At 38.3% G+C, this 22,731-nt stretch overlaps 1 protein-coding gene across 7 annotated transcripts in view; it reads left to right on the forward strand.

Moving 5' to 3' along the window:
- The window catches only part of LOC137252278 (uncharacterized), a 271,447-nt gene that overhangs the window by 210,867 nt on the left and 37,849 nt on the right, over window positions 1–22,731 (forward strand). For 5 of the 7 annotated variants that reach the window (XM_067787766.1, XM_067787762.1, XM_067787765.1 and 2 more), the window contains 2 exons: window positions 4,379–4,441; window positions 4,511–7,147. The exons of the other annotated variants lie outside the window; for them this stretch is intronic. In XM_067787766.1, coding sequence (XP_067643867.1) covers window positions 4,379–4,441; window positions 4,511–6,279 — 1,832 coding nt within the window. In that variant the 3' untranslated portion in view covers window positions 6,280–7,147. Of the gene's footprint in view, window positions 1–4,378; window positions 4,442–4,510; window positions 7,148–22,731 lie in introns of those variants that run through there. 7 annotated transcript variants of the gene reach the window in all.

The following is a 22,731-nucleotide window of genomic DNA, read 5'->3' on the forward strand; positions in this document are numbered from 1 at the left end:
TCGCTGAAATTTCTCTTAGTGCATAAGCCCTGGCCAACCTGTAAATCTATCAATTATTGTTAAAATATAACGACGTCCTTTCGAACTAGGCAGTGGTCCGACAATATCTAAATGGATATGTTCAAATCTTTTTTAAGATATTGGAATTTTGGTAACTGGAGATTTGGTTTAACGATTTACTTTAGATTTTTGACAATTTATACATTCTCTCGACCATTCCTTGCACATTTTTGTCAAAAATATTTTTTGATAATACGACGACGTGTAGCTCTGACCCCAGGATGCGTAATCCCATATAGCATATTAAACACTGCCTTTCGTAAATTATTCGGTACAAATGGTCTAGGACTTGCAACTGTCATTTCGCACCAAATATTAAAATTTAATAATGGAACTTCAAGAAATTTAAGATTGTGCGATTTATTTGAAGATTTTAACTCATTTAATTCCTTGTCTTGACTTTGTTCAAATTGAAAAATTTTGAAATTTAATTCTAAATTTTTAATAGCTTCGACTTCAAAAGCTCGAGATAATGTGTCAGCTACAACATTCTCTTTACCTTTTATATATGGAATATCAGTAGTGAACTGTGCAATAAACTCCATATGTCTAGTTTGTATGGGGCTTCCTTCCGTCTTTGCACTTAAAGCAAATACTAAAGGTTTGTGATCAGTGAAAACTGTAAAATTTCGCCCTTCTGAATGGTTTCTGAAATGTTTAATGCTTAAATAAATAGCTAGTAGTTCTCTGTCAAATGCGTTGTTTTTAGTTTTTTTTTAGTTTCAGATGAAGAAAGTTTTTTGGAAAAGAAAACAAGAGGTTCTGAAATCCCATTAAACGTTTGATGTATGACACCACCAATTGCTGTGTTAGAAGCATCTACATTTAAAAGAAGTTTTGCATCTTTGCTGAAATGGTTCAACAATGTCGTAGAGGCAAACTTTTCTTTAATGCTCTCGAAAGCCTTATTTGTTATGGTGTCCCAAGTTAAAGTCTTGGTACGTCTTTTACTCGTCTGATTTATTAAGTCATATAATTTTGACGTAAACTCCGCTAATTTTGGCATGTACCGATGGTAGTAGTTAACCATCCCAATAATTTTTTGTGTCTGTTTAATTGTCTTCGGGCGCTCAAAAGTTTGAATAACTATTACTTTTTCTTCAGATGGTCTAATACGAAATGTTATGGCCTAGAAAATCAACGTTTGTTGCTGCAACTGATGTTTATGCAATGGCTTTTGATTGTTTTTCTGCTCAATCAGCGAAGTCAAATTTGACAGCTATGTTTCTTCTAGTTTTCGAGGCGGTAGTGACAAGAAAGTTTGCTCCTTATTCTCACTCTGTTTGCCCGATAGAAATAACGGTCACACTTAAACAACTGCACAACCGAATGACGCTTTTCAGAAATTTTTGTTGAACTCATATAGCGCGATAGATTTGCGCTTGCGAGTTCGAATGACGAAATGCACGACCAATTTGTGAATGTGGCGCTTGTTGTTGGTGGTGTTGTTATTGCACCGATTGTACCACAGAAGTACATCGATGATTATTTCGATTGTAGCTGGTTGAGTTGCAATGTGTATTTTGTGTGTGGAATGCCGTTGCGATTTCAATTAACGTACACAAAGAGGGGGTTAACACGCGCACTCAGTTCTATTAACTGAGAGGTTAAAGGGAGCGTGGCCGCGCTTTGATACAAATACTTTAATGCTAATAGTTGTGTGAGCGCTCGAAGTGAACACTTAAAACACGAAAAACATGTATACAATTTAGCACAATGAAGTTGAATTCTTCTATTGAAATTAAAGATTGAATAACAGAAATGACGTTAATATATTTAATTAGCCGTTGATCTTCAACTTCCGAAATGTAACATGATTGATGGGAAAACACACGCACAAACCATAAATGCAAACTTCAAAATGAAATACGGAAGTTTTGGTATTGACTGAAAAATTCAGAGTATCTGGACATCACTTGATAGGATAAATTAAAAACTCTTTGACTGTACTAGTATAACCGGTATATTAAAAAAATGTTGGGTCGACGTTGATTGACGATGTCTTGAATATATTGACCATGTGGCTAGTTGTTCCGTAGATGCATTATTGCAAGAGATTTTCAGTGATATATAAATTCTAGTTTAAATTCGTCTGCGTCAGGTAAATTGAAATCTAAAATAACTTTTTATATTAAGTAACAAATTGCTTTATTATATTAAACGCCTAAATGTATGTTTTTATTTTTATAAATATTTTCAACAGACTAAAAATTTTTGATATTTGAAAAATCAAAATAACGAAAATAAAATTATTGAACATAAAATAATGAATTCACAATGTATATAAAGCTAACAGGTAAAATGTATAATATATTAAAAGGATCCCTACAGTGGATATCTCCCGCTAAGCGAAGACGGTGCTTTGGACTGCCCCTGTATGTGCATCATCGCCCAAACTGCTACGAGGTCCTTATCCATAATCTCTGTGATTCAGAAATAGTTAATGCAGTTGTTAAGCACTAGACGCGCCCTTGGTGTTTCCAGAGAAAGATCCCAAATGTTTTCTCTGTTGTAGGTCTGACCTTAATGCACCCAAGGTTCTTGGATGAGTGCTTTGCCCAGATCTTCCGAAGCGAACCTGTGTGCTACCACTGCCGAAGCAGCTTGATCTGGGCAACCTTTGTGTGTGGGCCGATCAGTGCTGGAGCCTTATCGGCTTGTCCTCACCGGACAGCCGCAGGGTTTTCTCTCATTGCTGCTCCAACCCTAGGTCTTCTAGATATAGACTATCAGGTAGCTCTTGAGTTGAGGGAGCCTTTGTATAGGTGTGTCCCATGCTGGCTGGGGCTTTTTGCTTCCAGGGCCTGACTGCGATGAAGCTGAACCGGTAGTTCACCTTTATTTTGTTAAACGATGCCTGATCAATTGCCACGTTTGGCCGTAAGCCTCCCGCCTCGGCACTATTGCTGATTACTCGCCACAATATTTAAGAAGGTGGTCTGTGCCTTCAGCAGTTTGAATGCGTATTGCTGATCGTTACGCCTGGGGAGATACATAGTGACGGTGTGCGTCGGCGGTATATCATCCCCTTTCCTTGTAATAAGGGTAGGGCCCTGCCAACCGTATAGAGTTGGTGTAATCCTGATCAACTATTTGGCTGTTTTCTCGTTCTTGCATTCTACAAGGAGTAGTCTTGGTCCACCAGTGGTGATCAACCCACCTTGGTGTGGTTTGGCGCAGCTTTCCGTTTTCGTGGTGCTTTGCCCACTGTGGTGTTGAGTCTCAATGGCCGTATTCTCTTCACGGTGGTGATTGACCCACCGCGGAGGGGACTCAAGGGGTTGATAAGCGCAATACAAAGCTTTATAGCTTCAAAGCTTCCGCAACCTAATTGGCAACCTCATCTACGAGAGGGGAATCCTGTTACAAATATGAATGTATCATACTCGTATTTAGCAGGGCGAGGCTCTGGCGACCCCAAGTTCCTCATGGAACTAGGGGGTGGGGAGGGTGGGATGGCCTACAACGTTTAGTGTGGTCATATTAATCGTTCCTGAGATGGTTGGGCTAGTACCTTAATGGTGCTTTGTTACCGGAACGTAACGGATCTATATCCGGCAAAGGACCATCAAAATCGATAATACTCCCCAAAGCCTTCGGGGAGTGTCTTTATCGTTTATACAACAACAACACAACCTATCGCGGTGTTGTTTTTCTCCGCTATCTGCCTTGGTGGTGCACTGCCCGCTGCACTTTACTTTCTTGACGTTTGGTAATCTTCGTCCCTGGCGTGCTCCTCGAAAAGGGCAAGTTTTTCGAAACTCAGCGGCGGCACATCGAAATCGATTTTTTTTTTTGTTGATTTAAAATTTTTTAAATGAAATAAGTATCTATAAAGCGCTTTTGGCAAATAATTTTCATACTTTGCTGTAATTTTTATATTTGTGATCGCCCAGCTCACAAATTAGTGACCGGGTTTTGTTGTCTCAAAACTGATTTTCATCTTAAAACGTCTCTGATAGTAACCAGAGACGGCTTACTGAATTCAGGTGTAAGTTTAACTTTCTTTTAAGTAAATAACGGTCTTACCCCTTATTAAGCTTATGCTATGTGTGTATATGTTGTTGCAGCAGTGCTGTTCCGTGTATATGGTTTTGTTCGGTTTCACGCACCGGTGGCAGTAGGGTAAATGGATGTCCCTGTTGCGTTTAAGAAAACAGTTGGAATGATTTGATTGTCAGTTATCGCGAAGAGAAGAGATTACAAAGCACTTTGTTGGGAGACGGTCAAAGTCTTTAAGGCGTTCAAGCGCCAATTTTTAAAAAATAATGATAAAGTATTTCAAAATTGTTTGATAAAGAATTGAATAATTTTTCAGATGATGGAGAACTTGATGCTAAAATTTCATCAAATACAACTAACAGTTCTACAAATTCCCAAGGTATTTGACTTAATTGAATCAACAAAACAAATATTTGTATCCATTACATGGTATATAATATATTTTTAGCTTCATCGGACGAAGAAGCATATACGCCCCCCCGAGTGGATAAAAACCTTAAGAACGTGCAAAAAGGAGCTACCGAAGTAAAGAGGGCAAATAAAAAAAGCTTTAAGCAAGTTTCATGTCCCTGCAAATTTCAATGTAGCAGCAAGATAACACCTACACGACAAGAAGAGTTATTCCAAACATATAACAATTCAAGCCTTGCAGAACAAATTTTGATGATATCATCAACGGCTAAGAAACATACATTCAAAAATAGGAATATTAAAAATATGCCAGGGTGTAAACACAGAAACATTGATGGTTCCTACAAGTATCATTTAACTGATAACTTTGGTATTTCTCACGAAATATGCCGCAATTTTCTCTTAAACCTTTTTCAAATCATACCTGCAACTTTTTATAGATGGCTAAAGGACCCTTTTAATAAGTACTATAGACCAGGGCGCGGCCCTAGATTGAAGCCAAGCGATGAAAAAGTAAATTTTGTCAGAAATTTTATAAACTCGCTCCCCTCTTATGAGTCACGCTTTGGGCGGTCGTCCGCCAAAAAGAAATACCTTAAGGAGGGATTGACTTTAAATAAAGTTTACACCGAATATTCATGTAGATGGAAAACAGAAACATCTTCCAGAGAACCAGAAGAACAAAAACCTGTTTCCAAACATTTTTTTTCTGGAATATTAAATGAATTTAATTTGACATTTAAAGACTCTAGTTCAGGTAGATGTATGACTTGCAATAAGTTTAATCTAATGTTAAAAAAGGAGAATTTAACTGAAAATGAAAGAAACAGTATTGAGGAAGATCGAAAGCTGCACAATCAACTTGCACAACCAATTCAGAAAGAATTTTCGGAAGATATCGAGAAAGCAAAACTTGAAGATAAAACGGTGGTTTTAGTTTTTGATTTACAGAAGGCGTTAGAAACTCCGTCCTTTTCAAGCAACATTGCATTTGACATGCGCCACCTTTGGACTTACAACCTGTGCATAGTCAATGAAGCTGATGGACATGATAAAGCTTACATGTACGTCTGGTCCGAGAATATAGCGTCTCGTGGCGCCGAAGAAATCGCATCATGCCTTATAAAACATTTCCGAATGCATTTATCGAGAGATGTGAAACATATTATATTATATTCCAATTCGTGTGGCGGTCTGAATCGAAGCCTAAAAATAACGCTTTTAGTCAAACATTTTTTGGCGAATAGTGACATTGATTTAATTGAGCAGAAATTTTTTTTATCTGGACACAATTACAATATGTGTGACGAACAATTCAAAATAATAGAGCGAATACCGGAAATATACCAGTGTATTGAAACACCTGATAAGTGGATTGATATTATAAGAAATGCAAAACAGACACATCCGCAATTTACCGTAACAAAAATGGAAATATACGATTTTATATCTGCCGAAGAACTAAACAAATTGATAATAAACGTCAAAAAAGACCTAAATAATGAAAAAATCACAAAAATTCAAAACTACCGTGCGCATCCGATGACTATTTTTGCTTTTGACTATTTTAATGTAATGAAAAAAATTGAGATAAATAGGAATAATGTTTCCGATGATGCACTCAAATTGGCTTCGACTCCATTACTGTTTCCCTTAGGAAGGCCAATTACTGATGCAAAATTTAGTGATTTATTGAAATTGATCGAATTTATTGGCCCCGAACATCGTCAGTTCTATGAAAACCTGAAAAAGGATGCAAATGCCAAAGATTATGGATTGGCAAGCGGAGGGAGTGATGACGAATAAACACGTTGGAAATAACTTGAATTATGGAAACTATGCAAGTTCACATTACGGTTTTCAGAAACTTGTTCCATTCCAAATGTATCAATACCTGGAAATGAAGTCGCAGACCAAAGAGTAAAATTAGCAGCTAACGAGCCACTAATGGTGCAAAACATAATCTCAAAAAAGACATCGTCAGGCTGGCATAGGTAGAGTTAAATAAAAAAAAACTGGAAAAACTTCACACATCACTACGCAAACATAAACACCAACGGAAGACCGGCTACTTTCCCTTTCGAAGTCAGCTGTAATAAATTGCAAGCATTTATCCGACGACGCATAGGCACATGATTATTACACATGAGCAAATTTTCAAATGTATGGGCGTAGCACAGTGCGCTTTTCTGTAACACGGAAACAAACTCTGTGATCCATCTTCTCGACAGATGTAACATTTCTCTGCAACCAGATCAAACATATTTGACAAAATGAGCCCTACCAGATTGTTAAAATCTCCAGATGTTGCATCCATAGATAAAATTAATGAATTCCATAGATTAACGAGTCATAAGAAATTAATATAGTGTTAATTATCTATAAGTTTAAGTGAATCTAAGTAATTCCTATCGAATGTATGCAACAAAAACAAAAAAAAAGCGAGCCGAAGGTGTTCTTAGTAGTGCTCTTTATCTTTGGTAAAGAAGGCATTGGCACTTCTTTTCCCCTGGTAAATAAATAAATAAAATTATAATAATAATAATAATTAGCTGCCCTCAATTACTATATTATTAAGATCAGAGTGTGCATCAATATAATTTTTTTGTGCAGTATTCAACATTAAGATGAACGCTATCAAACACAAAAAAAAAAAAATAAAATACTTGGAGAAGCTCGAATTGTGCATTATTTAGTTTGAATGGCGAAGGCTTATTTGTTTGGTGATTTGGTTGAAATTTGGTCCATAGGTAACTTTTTGCTTAGGTTAATATTTAGAGAATTTTTTTCTGGGAAGTGTACCACGGGCCGACCAAAAAAAATATATTGAGCGTTTTGCTTGAATTATGGTAGCTTTTCTCGTAGGCTAATATTAAGAAAATTTTTCCGAGAACTGGACTTACTTGAATATCGGTACGATGCATCTCGCTTAGGTTAATAATAAGGAATCTTTTTTTCGGGAAGTGGACTAGGGACCGACCTATGTTAAAATTTATTTACTGTGCGATTTGCTTGAAATTTGGTTATTAGGTAAGTTTTCGCTTAAGTTAATATGAAGGAAATTTTTTGCGGACTATATATTTTATTGAATTGTTGAGTTTCAATATTTAATACTTATTATTCAGCCCTATTCTGCATTTCGACTTGGATTGGAATTTTTTCGATTTGGCAATTTTGGTATTCTGTGTTCCAATCTCTTTCGATCCAAATTCGAATCGTTCGATTTTGTTAATTCTGCATTCCGATCGTAGTTCCGTTTTTCTAAGTTGCAAATTTGTTGGCGGAAAAATATGTTCCTTTTATTTTTTTATTAATTTACAACAGAATTTTAACAAAAATGTAAGTAGAACTTGTTAAGAAACGTAAAAGGCTTGATGATGGTTGTTTTTTATATGTTTCCAGGTCAAAAACAACATGTCGATGCCGAAGTCCTTAGATGTATTTGCCCCGCAAAAGTATATAACACATACTTGAAAGCAGCCTTATTAAGTCGAAAGTTTTTTTAAAACCTAAATAAGAAAATAAATCATTAAACTTTACAACTTTTAAGTTCAATTTCTTACAATTCGTCACTCATCTCAAATGGATTACACAAATCTCGCAATATTTGCCTTTCCATTCTCGCCTGACGTATGCGTTGCTTTCCAACTCCACAAATACTGCTACGGCTATTGATTCCATTATAATAGAAGCTATAATTTGCGTCTGTTCGTTGGGTCCAGTTATATGCCAAAGCAAGCGGCCGGAGTAGAGGAAGGTGAAGCGAAAACGTAAACAATCCTTGCGGAAAGAATAAATAAATCTTCGTAAAGTATTTTAGGCCAGTGCAATGAAATTAGCATCTATAGAATTCAGAAAATGTCAACTATATTCATGCAGGAATCCGTTTTAACAAAACTTGGTGGCCACGGCAGGGAATTGACCAAAAGAACGACAAAAGCACACTTACAATTATGAAAGCACTTCACTCAAAAAAATATAAGACCGCGGCAATATATTCTATTTATTGCTTTTTTTTGTACAAAATGGCGTGGATAATAAAATATAAACGTTTTTCAGTGTTTTTTTACACATTTTCTTTAATTTATTTTGTTCCAATGTTCACACATTCCGTACTAACAGCTGATTTCAAAAAATCATTTGCTCCTCTTCTCGTTACGATTCCGTCGTAATGCAGAATACCCAACTTCGACTAAAGCGGAGCGTAGAACGGGAACGCAATCGAAATGCCGAATAGGGTGATTAATTTTTAGGCCTGGTTTTTCAGTACAGTTTGTCAGTTAAACTACGCTTAAACTTATTCAGTTTTTCAGTCTTTTTTCATTCTATTTTAACTGAAGTTTAAGCTGAGCTTAAGCGGCCGATCTGGCAGGGTTAAACTCTAGTTAACCTATCAATTATTTGCGTTCGTTGGCAATGGCGTAGAATATACCCAACGAGCATTTGGGCTTGAGTACCATTAGATGTTGATAACTAGCATACCTCTAAAATCTCAAGAGTTGTTATGAAACAGTGGCTCAATCCAGTGGCAGGCCATCCCTCCCTCCCCACCTCAAGTTCCATGAGGAGCCAGAGCCTCGTCTGTTAGTGAAACAGGATTCGCCGCGGATAGGTGCGGTTGAAAATTTGGTTTGGAGAAGCTATATATTGCGCTGGCAACCTGTAGGGTTGCGCTACACAGCCCCTTGAATCTGGTATTTTAGTCGCCTCTTACGACAGGCATACCTACCGTGGGTATATTCTGACCCCCTAACCCACTGGGGGATGAAGAGATGCGTCGGTCGATTTTGTTCAAACTTTCACATAAGTTGCGTACACCTCACGCGGTTGTTATTAAATAGGTTTGATTGCGATCGACGCACAAATGCTAGGGTCTTGAGATCAAAACCTGAACCTGGGTAATCCTGGGATGTGTTTATAGAATTTGGTTAACAAATGAAAGCTGTTATGAGTACTTTGATAAGGGGTATTTTTCGTACACCTGGGGGACTAGGGTCTCGAGGTATAGGCCAAAACGTGGACCCGGGTACCCCTAGAATGTGTTTATAGAATATGGATAACAAATGAAAGCTGTTGATGAGTGCTTTAGTAGAGGGTAATTTTCATACCCCTGCGTGACTAGGGTCTCGAGATATAGGCCAAAACGTGGATCAGGGTACCCCTAGAATGTGTTTATAGAATATGAATAACAAATGAGAGCTGTTGATGAGTGCTTTAGTAGAGGGTAATTTTCATACCCCTGGGTGACTAGGGTCTCGAGATATAGGCCAAAACGTGGATCAGCGTAACACTAAGATGTGTGTGTAATATGGATATCAAATGAAAGCTGTTGCTGAGAGCTTTAAAGTAATTTTCATTGTGATATTCGATTTAGTCGCATCAACCTGGCCAAGGCCGTAGAGAGAAAATCCGGGCCCGGGACTAAACAATTTACGGCCCCCTATAAAAAATCCACTAATACATTTGATTAATTTGAATTAATGACGTCTCATTCATGAATGATTGATGGATTACATAAAAAAAATTTGTCCCACATCAACTAAATGATTTTTGGACTTAGAGCTGAAAGTAAAATTAACACAGAATATTTACTATTTATACTGTTTTGTTGTAACGTAGAAATAAAATTCTCTTTTAACAGCCACATATTGTTTCAAATAATCTTTTCTAGTTATTTGGTAACATTTTAATACATTTCTGATAAATTTAATGATTATTATAAATTTTAATTATTCAATATAGAAGGTTCGGATATGAAAGCGTGGCTTTTCTTGCTTTTTTCGCTGCAAATTTTTTATTATAATATCAAAATTTAACTGTCTTGCCTAAACGGATTCAACACAAAGCGTAACAAGTCCTGAAACTTGCTCTTGAGATGAACACGATCTATGAAAGTTTTTGATTCTTGAAAGGACGCTGAAGGAACTTTCTGCACAAGCTACAGTGACAGGTATAGTGTAAAAGATACGTAAAGCAACACAAATGTTGGGGAAAATTGTATACAGATTTTGAACACAGATGGCATTTAGCAATTCCAATGGTGACAGACCTTTATCAAAATTTGCTTCGTAAATGTGTTTCAAGTGAATCTTTTCGCATTCTAAGCTTTGAGAAATGTCCGACTTGTATTTTTCGACAAATTTTGCTGCGCTCGCCCGAACCGTAGTTTCATCCATTTCTCCAAATTGCCACAAAAAGGAAAACGTCAGTAGTATGAAAAAGCCGGTTCTAACTCAAATGGTGAAAGGAAAAGTATATACACATCGACACACATATATACAGCAAAACAATTTCGTTGCCTTCTTTTAGGCGCACACGTTCTTAAGCTTAGAGCTTTTTGTTTCTGTTCTGGCCGATGTATAAGAAAAAGCTTAGAGCTTTTTGCTTTTAGCAGAGCTTTGCCGTCCTGGAGAGGATCGTTAAAGGGGGGCCCTGCATTTTTAAAGGGCCGGAAATTTTTAAATGTCCGCTCATATTTCTAATGAGTCCTAGACTTCACCCGAGCTTTTAATGAGGATTTTAATGAGCGATGCCAACGTTCGATAATACCATTTGCTTTCGGGTTGTATGCTGTCGTTCGCAAGTGTTTTACCCCAAGTAATCGATTCAGCTCATTGAACAAGGTGGACTCGAACTGTCGGCCTTGGTCTGTCGTTATTTTTTTTGGTACACCAAATCGGGAGATCCACCCTGATACTAATGTGTCTGCGACTGTTTCGGCGGAGATGTTTGAGATGGGGAGGGCTTCGGGCCAACGGCTGGCTCGGTCGATGCACGTTAGTAAATACGTGAAGCCTTTAGATTCGGGTAGTGGCCCTACTAGGTCGATGTTGATGTGTTCAAATCGGTCACATGTGATATCGTAATGTTCAATGGGTGATCTCGTATGTCGATGTACCTTAGCTTTTTGGCATTTTAAACAATTACGGACGAATTGTTTACAATCTTTGCGTAAATTGTCCCAGACAAATCGTTGCTGAACAAGTTTTGTTGTGCCGCGTACTCCGGGATGGCTCAGGTCGTGCAATTTGCCTATACCGAGATTTCGAAATTTGTTAGGAACGAAAGGGCGAATATAATTACCAGAAACATCGCAGAACAGTTCTGCCTCCGATCCAGGAATTTTTACTTGTTTCAGTCGGATACTGGTGCTTTTGTTTTTGAGCAATGTATTGAGAGAGGTGTCATTTTGTTGTTCAGCGGCCATTTCTTCGAAATTTATCTGGCCTCCTCCGATTGCATCAATTCTTGATAGTAGATCTGGAACGACGTTATCTTTCCCTGGGACGTGGCGAATGTGTGTTGTGAATTCGCTGATGTAACTTAATTGTGCTGCACGTCTTGGAATAATTTTTTCGCTGAATGTTGTGAACGCGAATGACAGTGGCTTGTGATCGCAATGTACTTCGAATTCACGTCCGTGCAATAGGTACTCAAAGTATTTTATTGAGCGATAAATTGCTAATAATTCTCGATCGTACGTGGGATACAGGATCTCTGTCTTGCTTAACCGCTTCGAAAAAAATCCCAGTGGCTTGTGCTGACTATTCTCAACTTGATGAAGCACTCCCCCAATAGCAGTAGAGCTGGCGTCTGTTGCCAGAATTAATTTAGCGTTAGCTGCTGGATGCACGAGTACCGACGCGTTTGCCAGTTGTTTCTTGTATTTTTTAAAAGCCTCCCTCGCGTCCTCAGTCCACACGAGAGGTGTTTTATCGTTTTTTTTGTTATGTTCTATTAGTGTTTGTAATCGTTGTTGTGTCTCGGCAGCATCTTTGATGAACCGACGGTAGAAGTTAATCATCAACATAAATCATTTTAAGTCTTTCGCAATCGTCGGTTCTTTGAAGGATAGTATTTTTTCCACCTTTTCTGGTACGGGTTTGATACCGTCAGGTGTTACTTCGTGTCCCAAAAATGATATTTTATTTACTGCAAAGATGAATTTTTCAGCGTTGATGCGAAGTCCGAATTCGCGCAACCGGCTGAATACGCCTCGGATATCTTGTACGTGTTGGTCGTACGACTCTGACGCGATGAATATGTCATCCACGTAAGCGAAAACGTAGTCAAGTCCACGAAGCACTTCATCAATTAACCGTTGAAATGTTTGTGATGCATTTCGGAGTCCGAAGGCCATAAAAACATATTCAAATAAGCCGAATGGGGTTATGATGGCAGTCTTCGGGATATGTGACTCTTCGATAGGGACTTGATGATATGCTTTTCTCAAGTCGATGCGACTGAATATCTTTTTTCCATGCAGTATATTCGTAAAGTCTTGCACGTGGGGCACTGGATACTTGTCCGGCTTGGTACGGGCATTTAATTGGCGGTAGTCCCCACACGGCCGCCAGTCGCCATTGTTTTTCTGCGCCATGTGGAGTGGCGAAGCATAATTTGATTTAGAGGGTCTGCAAATTCCCAGTCGAAGCAGCTCGTTGAATTCCTTTTTCGCTGTCTGCAATTTTTCGGGTGATAGCCGTCTTGCTTTTGCAGTTACTGGAGGACCAGTCGTTTCGATGAAGTGTGTTACGTTCGCCCTCTCTTTTACCCGAAATGATGGCTTATCGTCGAGCAAGTCTTTGAATTCTGTTAGCAGAAACGCACATTTGATTGTTGAATCAATTATGGTTACCTGTTGCAAAGACGTTGCAAGAACTTCACCCTTCGAAGACAACCCTGTCATTGGATCGATCAGACGTTTGCGTTTTAAGTCAACAAGCAATCCATATTCGTTTAAAAAATCTGCTCCATTTATCGAAGTAGAGCAATCGGCCATAGTGAAATTCCATGGAAGTTCGCGTCGTAATCCAAGGCTTACAGTTCAAAGACGTTTGCCATATGTTTGTATTGGAGAACCATTTGCCGCGTAATATTGTGCGTACTCTTCTACTTTGGCATTGTTGTAGCAGCTACGTAATTTTTCTTTCATACGATGAGTTGGTCTCAGTATAGAGTGATCAGCACCAGAATCTATTAAAAAGTCAGTGTCGGTTAGTTTGTCGTGGATAAACAGGCGTTTAGATGTCGTGCATAGCGTCGAAGCCTGTGTCGAAACTGCACACGTTAGTTTTTTTGTTTTGCTTTGAACGAGCATGGTGAACGACAGTTTTTCGCATTGTCTCCCAGTTTGCGGTGATACCAGCATACGTCGCTATTATCGTCATCTTCTTTGTCGCTTCGCTTTTTGTTTGTTGACCGGCCCCGTTTTCGATGCGGGGTGTGTTCTCGCCGAGTAGATCGCTTTGGCGTTTCGATTGCGCTTAGCCGATTGGATAATTTGTCTAATTTTTGTTGGATTATTTCTAACGTTTATTCCAATGGCGCGGTTTTTTCAACGCTGGAAATGGTTACTTTGTCTGAAACTTCCCACATTCGGTCGGCGATCTGTGCGAGGTCATCTAACTTATCTTTTGATGCGGCCAAAACAGTTCTCGTTGTTTGTGAAAGCTTTTTCATCCATAGATTTTTGATGAAATCATCGCCAACGTCTTTCGATGCGAGGGATTTAATTTTTTGTAACGCCTGTGATGGCCTCATGTCACCCAGCGGTTCGTTGGAAATCAACTTCTCGAATTTTATTGTTGCCGTTTCTGAGTAGATTGATATGAGTTGTTGCTTCAGTTTGTCGTATTTTTCGTCGTTGAATGGTTCAAGTAGCAATTGCCTCACTTGCAGAGCTACTTTGCTTGATAAGTTCGCGACAGTGTGCAAGTATTTTGATTTATTTGAGGTTATTTTTCGTGCCTCAAAATGTGATTCTACGATGACGAACCATAGTTCCGGGTCGTTTTCATAAAACTGCGTGAATTTGACTTCCGAGACAGATGTTATTTGGTTTGCCGAGGAGAATCCATTCTGTCCTGACGACTGCTGTGCACTTATGGACAATGCCTCGTTTAATTGAATTTTGAGCGATTCAATTTGTTCAGCGAGTTCTTCACTGGTAGGCATTTTGCTTTCATTCACGTCCAATATTTGATTTTGGCAAAATATTCTTTTCTCGGGGTCACCAGTTTTTGGTACGCAAATGAAAGAGTGAACAACGCGATATCCTACAACTGATTGAACAGATATATTTCAATATAAATTACAATACACAAAAGTTAGTTGTTGATCGTGCACATGGCAGAATGAATAATAATAATAAGAAAAGAACAGGAAGTGTCAGTCATCTGTCATAGGTGGTAGATAGTTGCCAGACGTATGTTGCCAATGACCCTTGTGTGGGAGTTGCCACATCATCTAAAAACTTAACGTTACTTTATTTATTTCTTGTGTATACAATTCATGACATTTATTTCTTTTCGAATAAACATCTTTTAAAATCATTTGCAGAAAATTTGAGAGTAACACAATGTTTAACACCCTTGGGGTTGGGGGTGGGGCGGTACTACAGGTGTCCAACTGCTACTTTTTGTAGACGAGAAAAAAGAGGGGGGATTGGAGAGCAGTCGCTCGATTAGAAATCTATGGGACTGTTTAAAACGGCTCGGGTGAAGTCTAGGACTCATTAGAAATATGAGGGAACATTTAAAAATTTGCGGCCCTTTAAAAATGTAGGGCCCCCCATTTAACGATCCTCTCCTGGACGGCAAAGCTCTGCTAAAAGCAAAAAGCTCTAAGCTTTTTCTTATACGTCGGCCAGAATAGAAACAAAAAGCTCTAACTTAAGAACGTGCGCGCCTAAAAGTAGGCAACGAAATTGTTTTGCTGTAGATATATGTGTGTCGGTGTGTATATACTTCTCCTTTCACCATTTGAGTTAGAACCGGCTTTTTATACTCAGCTGAGCAGAGCTCACAGTGTATATTAACTTTGTTCGCATAACGGTAATCCGTAACGGCATGAACTAATCGAGATAGATATAGAATTCTACGTATCAAAATGATCTGGGTGAAAAAAGAAATTCATTTAGCCATGTCCGTCCCTCCGTCCGTCTGTAAACACGATAGCTTGAGTAGATTTTGAGGTATCTTGATGAAATTTGGTATGTAGGTTCCTGGGCGCTCATCTCAGATCGCTATTTAAAATGAACGAAATCGGACTACAACCACGCCCACTTTCGATATCGAAAATTTCGAAAAACCGAAAAAGTGCAATAATTCATTACCAAAGACGGATAAAGCGATGAAACTTGGTAGGTGCGTTGACCTTATGACGCAAAATAGAAAATTAGAAAAATTTTGGACAATGGGCGTGGCACCGCCCACTTTTAAAAGAAGGTAATTTAAAAGTTTTGCAAGCTGTAATTTGGCAGTCGTTGAAGATATCATGATGAAATTTGGTAGGCACGTTACTCCTATTATTATATATGTGCTAAATAAAAATTAGAGAAATCGGATGACGACACATTAAACATTTTTGTTTTAAGTTCAATTTTAACAAAAAATTTAATATCTTTACAGTATAAAAGTAAATTATGTCAACATTCGACTCCAGTAATGATATGGTGCGACAAAATACAAAGATAAAAGAAAATTTCAAAATGGGCGTAACTCTGCCCTTTTTCATTTAATTCGTCTAGAATACTTTTAATGCCATAAGTCGAACAAAAATTTACCAATCCTTATGAAATTTAGTAGGGACATAGATTCTATGACGATAACTGTTTCCTGTGAAAATGGGCGAAATCGGTTGAAGCCACGCCCAGTTTTTATACACAGTCACCGTCTGTCCTTCCGCTCGGCCGTTAACACGATAACTTGCGTAAAAAACGATATATCTTAACTAAACTTAGTTCACGTACTTATCTGAAGTCACTTTATCTTGGTAAAAAATATGGCCGAAATCCGACTATGATCACGCCCACTTTTCCGATATCGAAAATTACGAAAACTGAAAAAAATGCCATAATTCTGTACCAAATATGAAAAAAGAGATGAAACATGGTAATTGGATTGGTTTTTTGACGCAAAATATAACTTTAGAAAAAACTTTGTAAAATGGGTGTGACACCTACCATATTAAGTGGAAGAAAATGAAAAAGTTCTGCAGGGCGAAATCAAAAGCCCTTGAAATCTTGGCAGGAATACTGTTCGTGGTATGACATATATAAATAAATTAGCGGTACCCGACAGATGTTCTGGGTCACCCTGGTCCACATTTTGCTCGAAAACGCCTTCCCACATACAACTAAGGGCTACTGCCTTTTAAAACCCTCATTAATACTTTTAATTTGATACCCATATCGTACAAACACATTCTAGGGTCACCCCTGGTCCACCCTTGTTGCGATATCTCGAAAAGGCGTCCACCTATAGAACTAAGGCCCACTACGTTTTAAATAATCATTAACACCTTTCATTTGATACACATGTCATACAAACACATTCCAGGGTTACCCTAGGTTCATTTTGCTAAATGGTGATTTTCCCTTATTTTGTCTACAAAGCTCTCAGCTGAGTATGTAATATTCGGTTACACCCGAACTTAGCTTTCCTTACTTGTTCATACTACTAACGTCTCGCTCACATTTCTCATAGCTGCAAATCGGTCAATAATGCCAGTGATTAGCGAATCAAAGATCACCAGGAATGTATTGTTTTTAAAATCAGACTCTGAATCACCCGTAATGATCTCATTTAAATTATGTTCAGAACGTCTTTTGGGTTTTCTCTTTCGAATGTCCGGAAACTTTGGCGAGATCTTCAATTGAATAGCAACTGTTTTGCATTCGTTTAAAATTGGTTCCCATTGGTTCCTAATCAACTTCAAATCAGCTTATAAGGCATTTACATGTTGGACCTCAACATCTATGGTGGCGTCTCTAGCTTGGAGGACCACGTTTCTTTCATTAATGATAGTTAGTATTTTGAACCAAATTGAGGACAGCAAGATACATTCGAACTCGTTGATGTACTTGAGAATGCCGGTAACATCTCCGTATGCTTGCACAATCAAATTTGGCTTTTGGCTGAAAGACTATGAAGAGAGCTCGGTACATTTTTTTTGAGGATGTCCCATCGTTGTGGAGTGCTGCTGAAAATAGTAAAGTAATTGCAGCCGTACGACATTCTGCAGCATCAACACCACATAAATTGAGACTGTGGGTTGCACAAGGCAAGTAATCAGCATTCGAGTTTTTGTCGAGAATGTGACGTAGTGCTCCGTTGTAAACTCTTTTCATATTGGCGCCGTTATCGTACCCTTCTGCACGAAAATCTTTTAATGGGATTTCATGTTTACCTAGAGTATGGCAACTTAGATCAGCGATTTTCTGACCAGCTTTACAATTCACGAAAGCCAAAAACCGTTTTTGAATTATAAAATTTGTTGTTTTCGAATTGAATGGAGTTAGCGCAAAATGAACGTAGTCAACGTGACTAGGATCAGGCATATCATCAACGATAATAGCAAAAAAAAACTGGGCTTTCTTGCCTTGATCTAATATAGTTTCCCTCACGTGCTTTGCACAAATTTCTATAAATTCGTTCTGAATGCATCTGGGGAAAGATAGTGAACTTGTAAACGTTTATGCTGCTGTTGTGAATTCCTAACTTTCTCCAAATTGTCTCTAAGTATCGGATCATAATGGCTTATGAGATCTTAGATGCCCAAAAATGTCCATCGTTTCGTTAACCAAAATATATACTTTCCCTTTGAAAGCTAGGCCTCTTTCACCCAAAAATAAAATAATGTCCAAAATTCTATATAAAATTACTTTCCACTTTTGAGTTTCAGTGATGAGCTGTTCATTGATAAGTGTATCAATTGTAGCCTCCTTTTGAATTAGATTTTGTAAAGATCGCCATTGAATATAACATTTCATGTGATCTTGAGAATTTTCGTGTGATGGCAGTTTATCGTATAGCTTCTTCGATACATGGAATTTCGAATATCCGCACAACAAATTTTAGTTAGATTTAAAGTCTTGGTGCTTAACAGACGACATGGTAGTCAATAAAAAGCATTGCTACTGGCACTCCACACTAACCAGTTACGCTCCACTTTCTCTCCATTTGGCAAGATTCTGTTTAACAACGAGGTAGGAAATGCCTCGTCATGACAATTACGTGGAAAAATAACAGGACACTTTTGATGACCTCGACGAATTATTTCTTCAGATCGCAAAAACTTATTATTCACGGTACTGATATCAAAGTCGTTTAAATAATCTGGACTTTGATATGGAGTTGGTGGTATTGTTGGAGGACTTTTTGAAGATGAACCAGTGTCACCACGAAATCTTTCGGATTCATGTAAACATACATTTTTGTTTGACGTTTTTATTGGCTCCTACTGTTCGAAGGCTCAGGCAAAAAATCATTATCTATATTCGTTTCTTTTGAAATTCGGCTTAAAATTTGCACATGGAACAACTAAAGACTCTCCTGAATTAAAAAAAAATGTCTTAGTACCTCTGAATCGCGGGCTCCCTGAGAAACCCCGGGCCCGGGGGAATCCCCCCATTCCCCCTCCCCTCTCGTCGGGCCTGAACCTGGAAAAACTGATAAATATGCATGCGAAGCCGAAATAAAGACATGAATTAATAACACCCACATACCTATTGACATACGTCCTATTCGATTTGCCTTAAATTTGGTATATAAATTTGCCTATATTAGTATTTAAGATCCTTTTTTCCGGGAAGTAGGCCAGAGACGGACTAGGACTGGGATTGGGACTAGGACTGGGACTGAGACTCGGAGTGGGACTGGGACTGGAACAAAATACATACCACTCTCTGGGACTGGCAATAAGGGATGAAGAAGAATGAAAAGAACTTGAGAGAAGAGAGAAGAAGACTGAGAAAGAGATAGAATGAGACGAAGATAGAGATAGATGAAGTGAAAAAGACGGAGGGAGGAGTGAATAAAAGGATTGCGAAAAAGTGTAGAGGGGGGAGGGCAGAGTTAGACGGAAAAAGCTTATTAAAACGTATGCAGATAGACCAAATTTAAGGCAGAACAACGTCTACCGGGTCTGCTAGTATTTTATAAAGCGAAAAATGCTATTACCTAAATTGAAAAAATTATAGTTCCCAACATGTCATTCTTTGATTGGACACAAGTGTAATATTCCAATACTACAGTATCTTCACGAAAATAAAATATGTATGATTTATTTTTGATAAATTACCCTTCATTACTGCTATTAATCAGGTGTTTATTTCTCACAATAAATAGCTGTTGGTTTTGGTGGTACCACCTTGGAGATTTTTTTTCAACTTCACCTCAACTCGATATCCAATGTAGGATATCAGCTGGAGAAATGTGTTGAATATTCATTTAAGAACTGTACATTTCTCATAATCTCCCAACGTATAATTTGAAAATGCTAATGACGTTGGAGATCAACTCGAGAACTATAACTTTTACTAAATTTCTCAAAGGTTGGATAGTGATTGGAGAATGAAGTTGTATATCAACTTGAGAACTATCTGGTTTAAGACCCGGTTTTTCAGTACAAGTTCAACTCAGTCCGTCAGTTAAACTACGCTTAAAATTATTGTTCAGTTTTTCAGTACTTTGAGCTGAACTTAAGCGGCCGATCTAGCAGGGTTGAACTTTAGTTAACCTATCAGTGATTTGCGTTCGTTCGAAATGGCATCGAATATACCCAACAAGCATTTGGGTTTGAGTACCTTTAGAGCTCATGTGCTTGTGCTTCTCTTCCAATTTGCGTCGTGCTCCTTTTAATTTTTCCTACCAATTGGCGGAACGCGACCTACTTGTTTTATGCTGACTCTGAACGGCATCTGCAAGGCAGATGAGTTTTCACTGAGAGCTTTTCATGGCAGAAATACACTCGGAGTGCTTGCCAAACACTGCCGAAGGGCGACTGCGCTTAGAAAAATTTTCTACAAATTGAAAAACCTTGTTCCTAAAATGATGATGTTGCATTGCCCGAGGTGTGAACCCAGGATCTTCGGTGTGGTAGGCGGAGCACGCTACCATCACACCACGGCGGCCGCCTATATAATTTATTTTTGATTAATTACGCTTCGTTACTGCTATCAACCAGGTGTTTACTTCTCACAATAAACAGCTGTTGGTTTTGTTGGTACCACCTTGGAGATTTTTTTCAACTCCACCTCAACTCGATATGCAATGTAGGATATCAACTGGAGAAATGTATTGAATATTCATTTGAGAACTGTACATTAGACTGGGTTGATTTATTAACCGATATCGCGCCATCGATTTTTAGATATTGATTGATTGATTTTTTTAGGATTTGGGCTCAGGAAAAAAAGTTCCACTACGCATACCCAAAAAAAAATTTTCGAGCCTGCGAAATTTCATCGATTTTTTCGATTTTTTTCGTGTCAATTGCCAAATGCAAAATTGGTAAATGCAGTTTTTGAAAAAAAAAAAATTGTCTTTTATGGAGATTTAGAAGAATTTTGCTCGAAAAATCGACTTTTTTTCGCAGGCTCGAAAATAATTTTTTTTGGTATGCGTAGTGGAACTTTTTTTTCCTGAGCCCAAATCCTGTCGAAAAATCGATGGCGCAATATCGGTTAACCTTCACCCAATCGACCCAACCCACTGTACATGTCTCAAAATCTCTTGAAATTAATTTTCCCGAAACTTCGAATCTTGTATCAAAGATAACCCTAAAGCTTTTCATGTAAAATCCAAGAAAGCTACCTCGAGTATTCCCTTGTCAGTTTTTTATAGTCGGTTTCATACCTCTTCACTTATGGAGTCGGCTAACCTTTTGCAGACTTTTTTCATTCGAATTTTGTTACTCAGCCAGTTAGTGTTCCTGAGTCCTTCTCAATGGTAGACTCTCCCATCAACTTCGGGGCTCTTACTCTTTCTCTAGATGACATTGTTGATGGAATCCGGAACCTCAAGTCGTCTTCCCAGACAGATATTGACGGCTTATCGTCTTATCTCTTTAAAAATTATCTGATTCTAGCCACCCCGCTTCTTTTAATCTTCAACAAATCTCTCGAGTATGGTGAGTTCATTGATGCTTGGAAGATAACCTTCATATCCCCCATTTTTAAAAGTGGTAATAAAAACAATGTTGCCAACTATAGACCAATTGCGAAATTATCTACTATCTCTAAACTTTTTAAGTATGTTGTAAAACAAAAAATTAGTTTTGCTGTCAAGCAATTAATTAGTGATAGTCAACATGGCTTCATGCCTGGTAGATCTACGGTTACAAACTTAGCAATTTTTTCTGAATTTTGCCTTGCACCCTTCAACAACCGTCTTCAAGTCGACACGGTTTATACGGATTTCTCCAAAGCGTTTGATAAAGTCAGTCATCAAATCTTGATTTCCAAACTAGCCGGATTGGGCTTTCACTCTATATTTTTGTCTTGGATTAAGTCCTACCTTCACTCACGCAAATGTGTAGTTGTTGTTGACAATACTCACGCCAAGCCTTTTATTGCATCCTCAGGAGTACCGCAAGGCAGCATTTTGGGGCCACTGCTTTTTGTAATTTTTATTAATGACATTTCAGCCTGCTTTCAGCATTCCCATTTTTTGCTGTACGCTGATGATCTGAAGGTGTTTACAACTGTTTCTACTCCTTCTGATTCAGAAAATATTCAGTCTGATCTGAACAACGTTGCTGATTGGTGCCGTAATAATAATCTGCCTTTAAATATTGGTAAGTGCTTTCACGTAACCTTCTCTAAGTCTCGTGGCACAATTCCCACTTCATATTATATTGACGGCTCTCGTCTGTCCACACGTACTGAGATTTCTGACTTAGGCGTAGTTTTCGACTCGCAGTTTTCGTTTACCACTCACATAACCTCGATAATTGCTAAATCCTACTCGGTTTTGGCTTTTATTCGGCGATTTAGCTCTGACTTAACAGATCCTTATACTCTTAAGTTGCTGTTTACGTTTCTCGTACGCTCTAAGTTGGAATATGCTTGCTTTATCTGCAGGCTTTATTATGACTGCCATATCAAAAGGCTCGAGCGAGTCCAAAAAGTCTTTTTATGGTTTGGCCTGCGGTCTCTGAACTTTTCTGAGCCGATTCCCTCTTATAATGCCAGATGTGCACTAATTAGCCTTCAATCACTTCAAAGTAGGAGGACCATTCTTTCTCTTACTTTTGTCTATGATATTTTTAATGCTCTGATTGATGCACCACGTTTACTCGAGAGTATTTGTCTCCATATACCCCTTAGATCACTTCGAAATTGGGATATGTTTTATATTGATTGCACCCGGACCCTCTATGCCCTCTATACTATCTCAAATTCTTTGGCCATTGACTTTTCTTTGCCAAATACCACCTTCAAATCTTTGTTCAATGTATTAATTTTCTGATTGT

This window comes from Eurosta solidaginis, chromosome 5 (assembly GCF_040869045.1).
Source record: "Eurosta solidaginis isolate ZX-2024a chromosome 5, ASM4086904v1, whole genome shotgun sequence".
Taxonomy (NCBI): domain Eukaryota; kingdom Metazoa; phylum Arthropoda; class Insecta; order Diptera; family Tephritidae; genus Eurosta; species Eurosta solidaginis.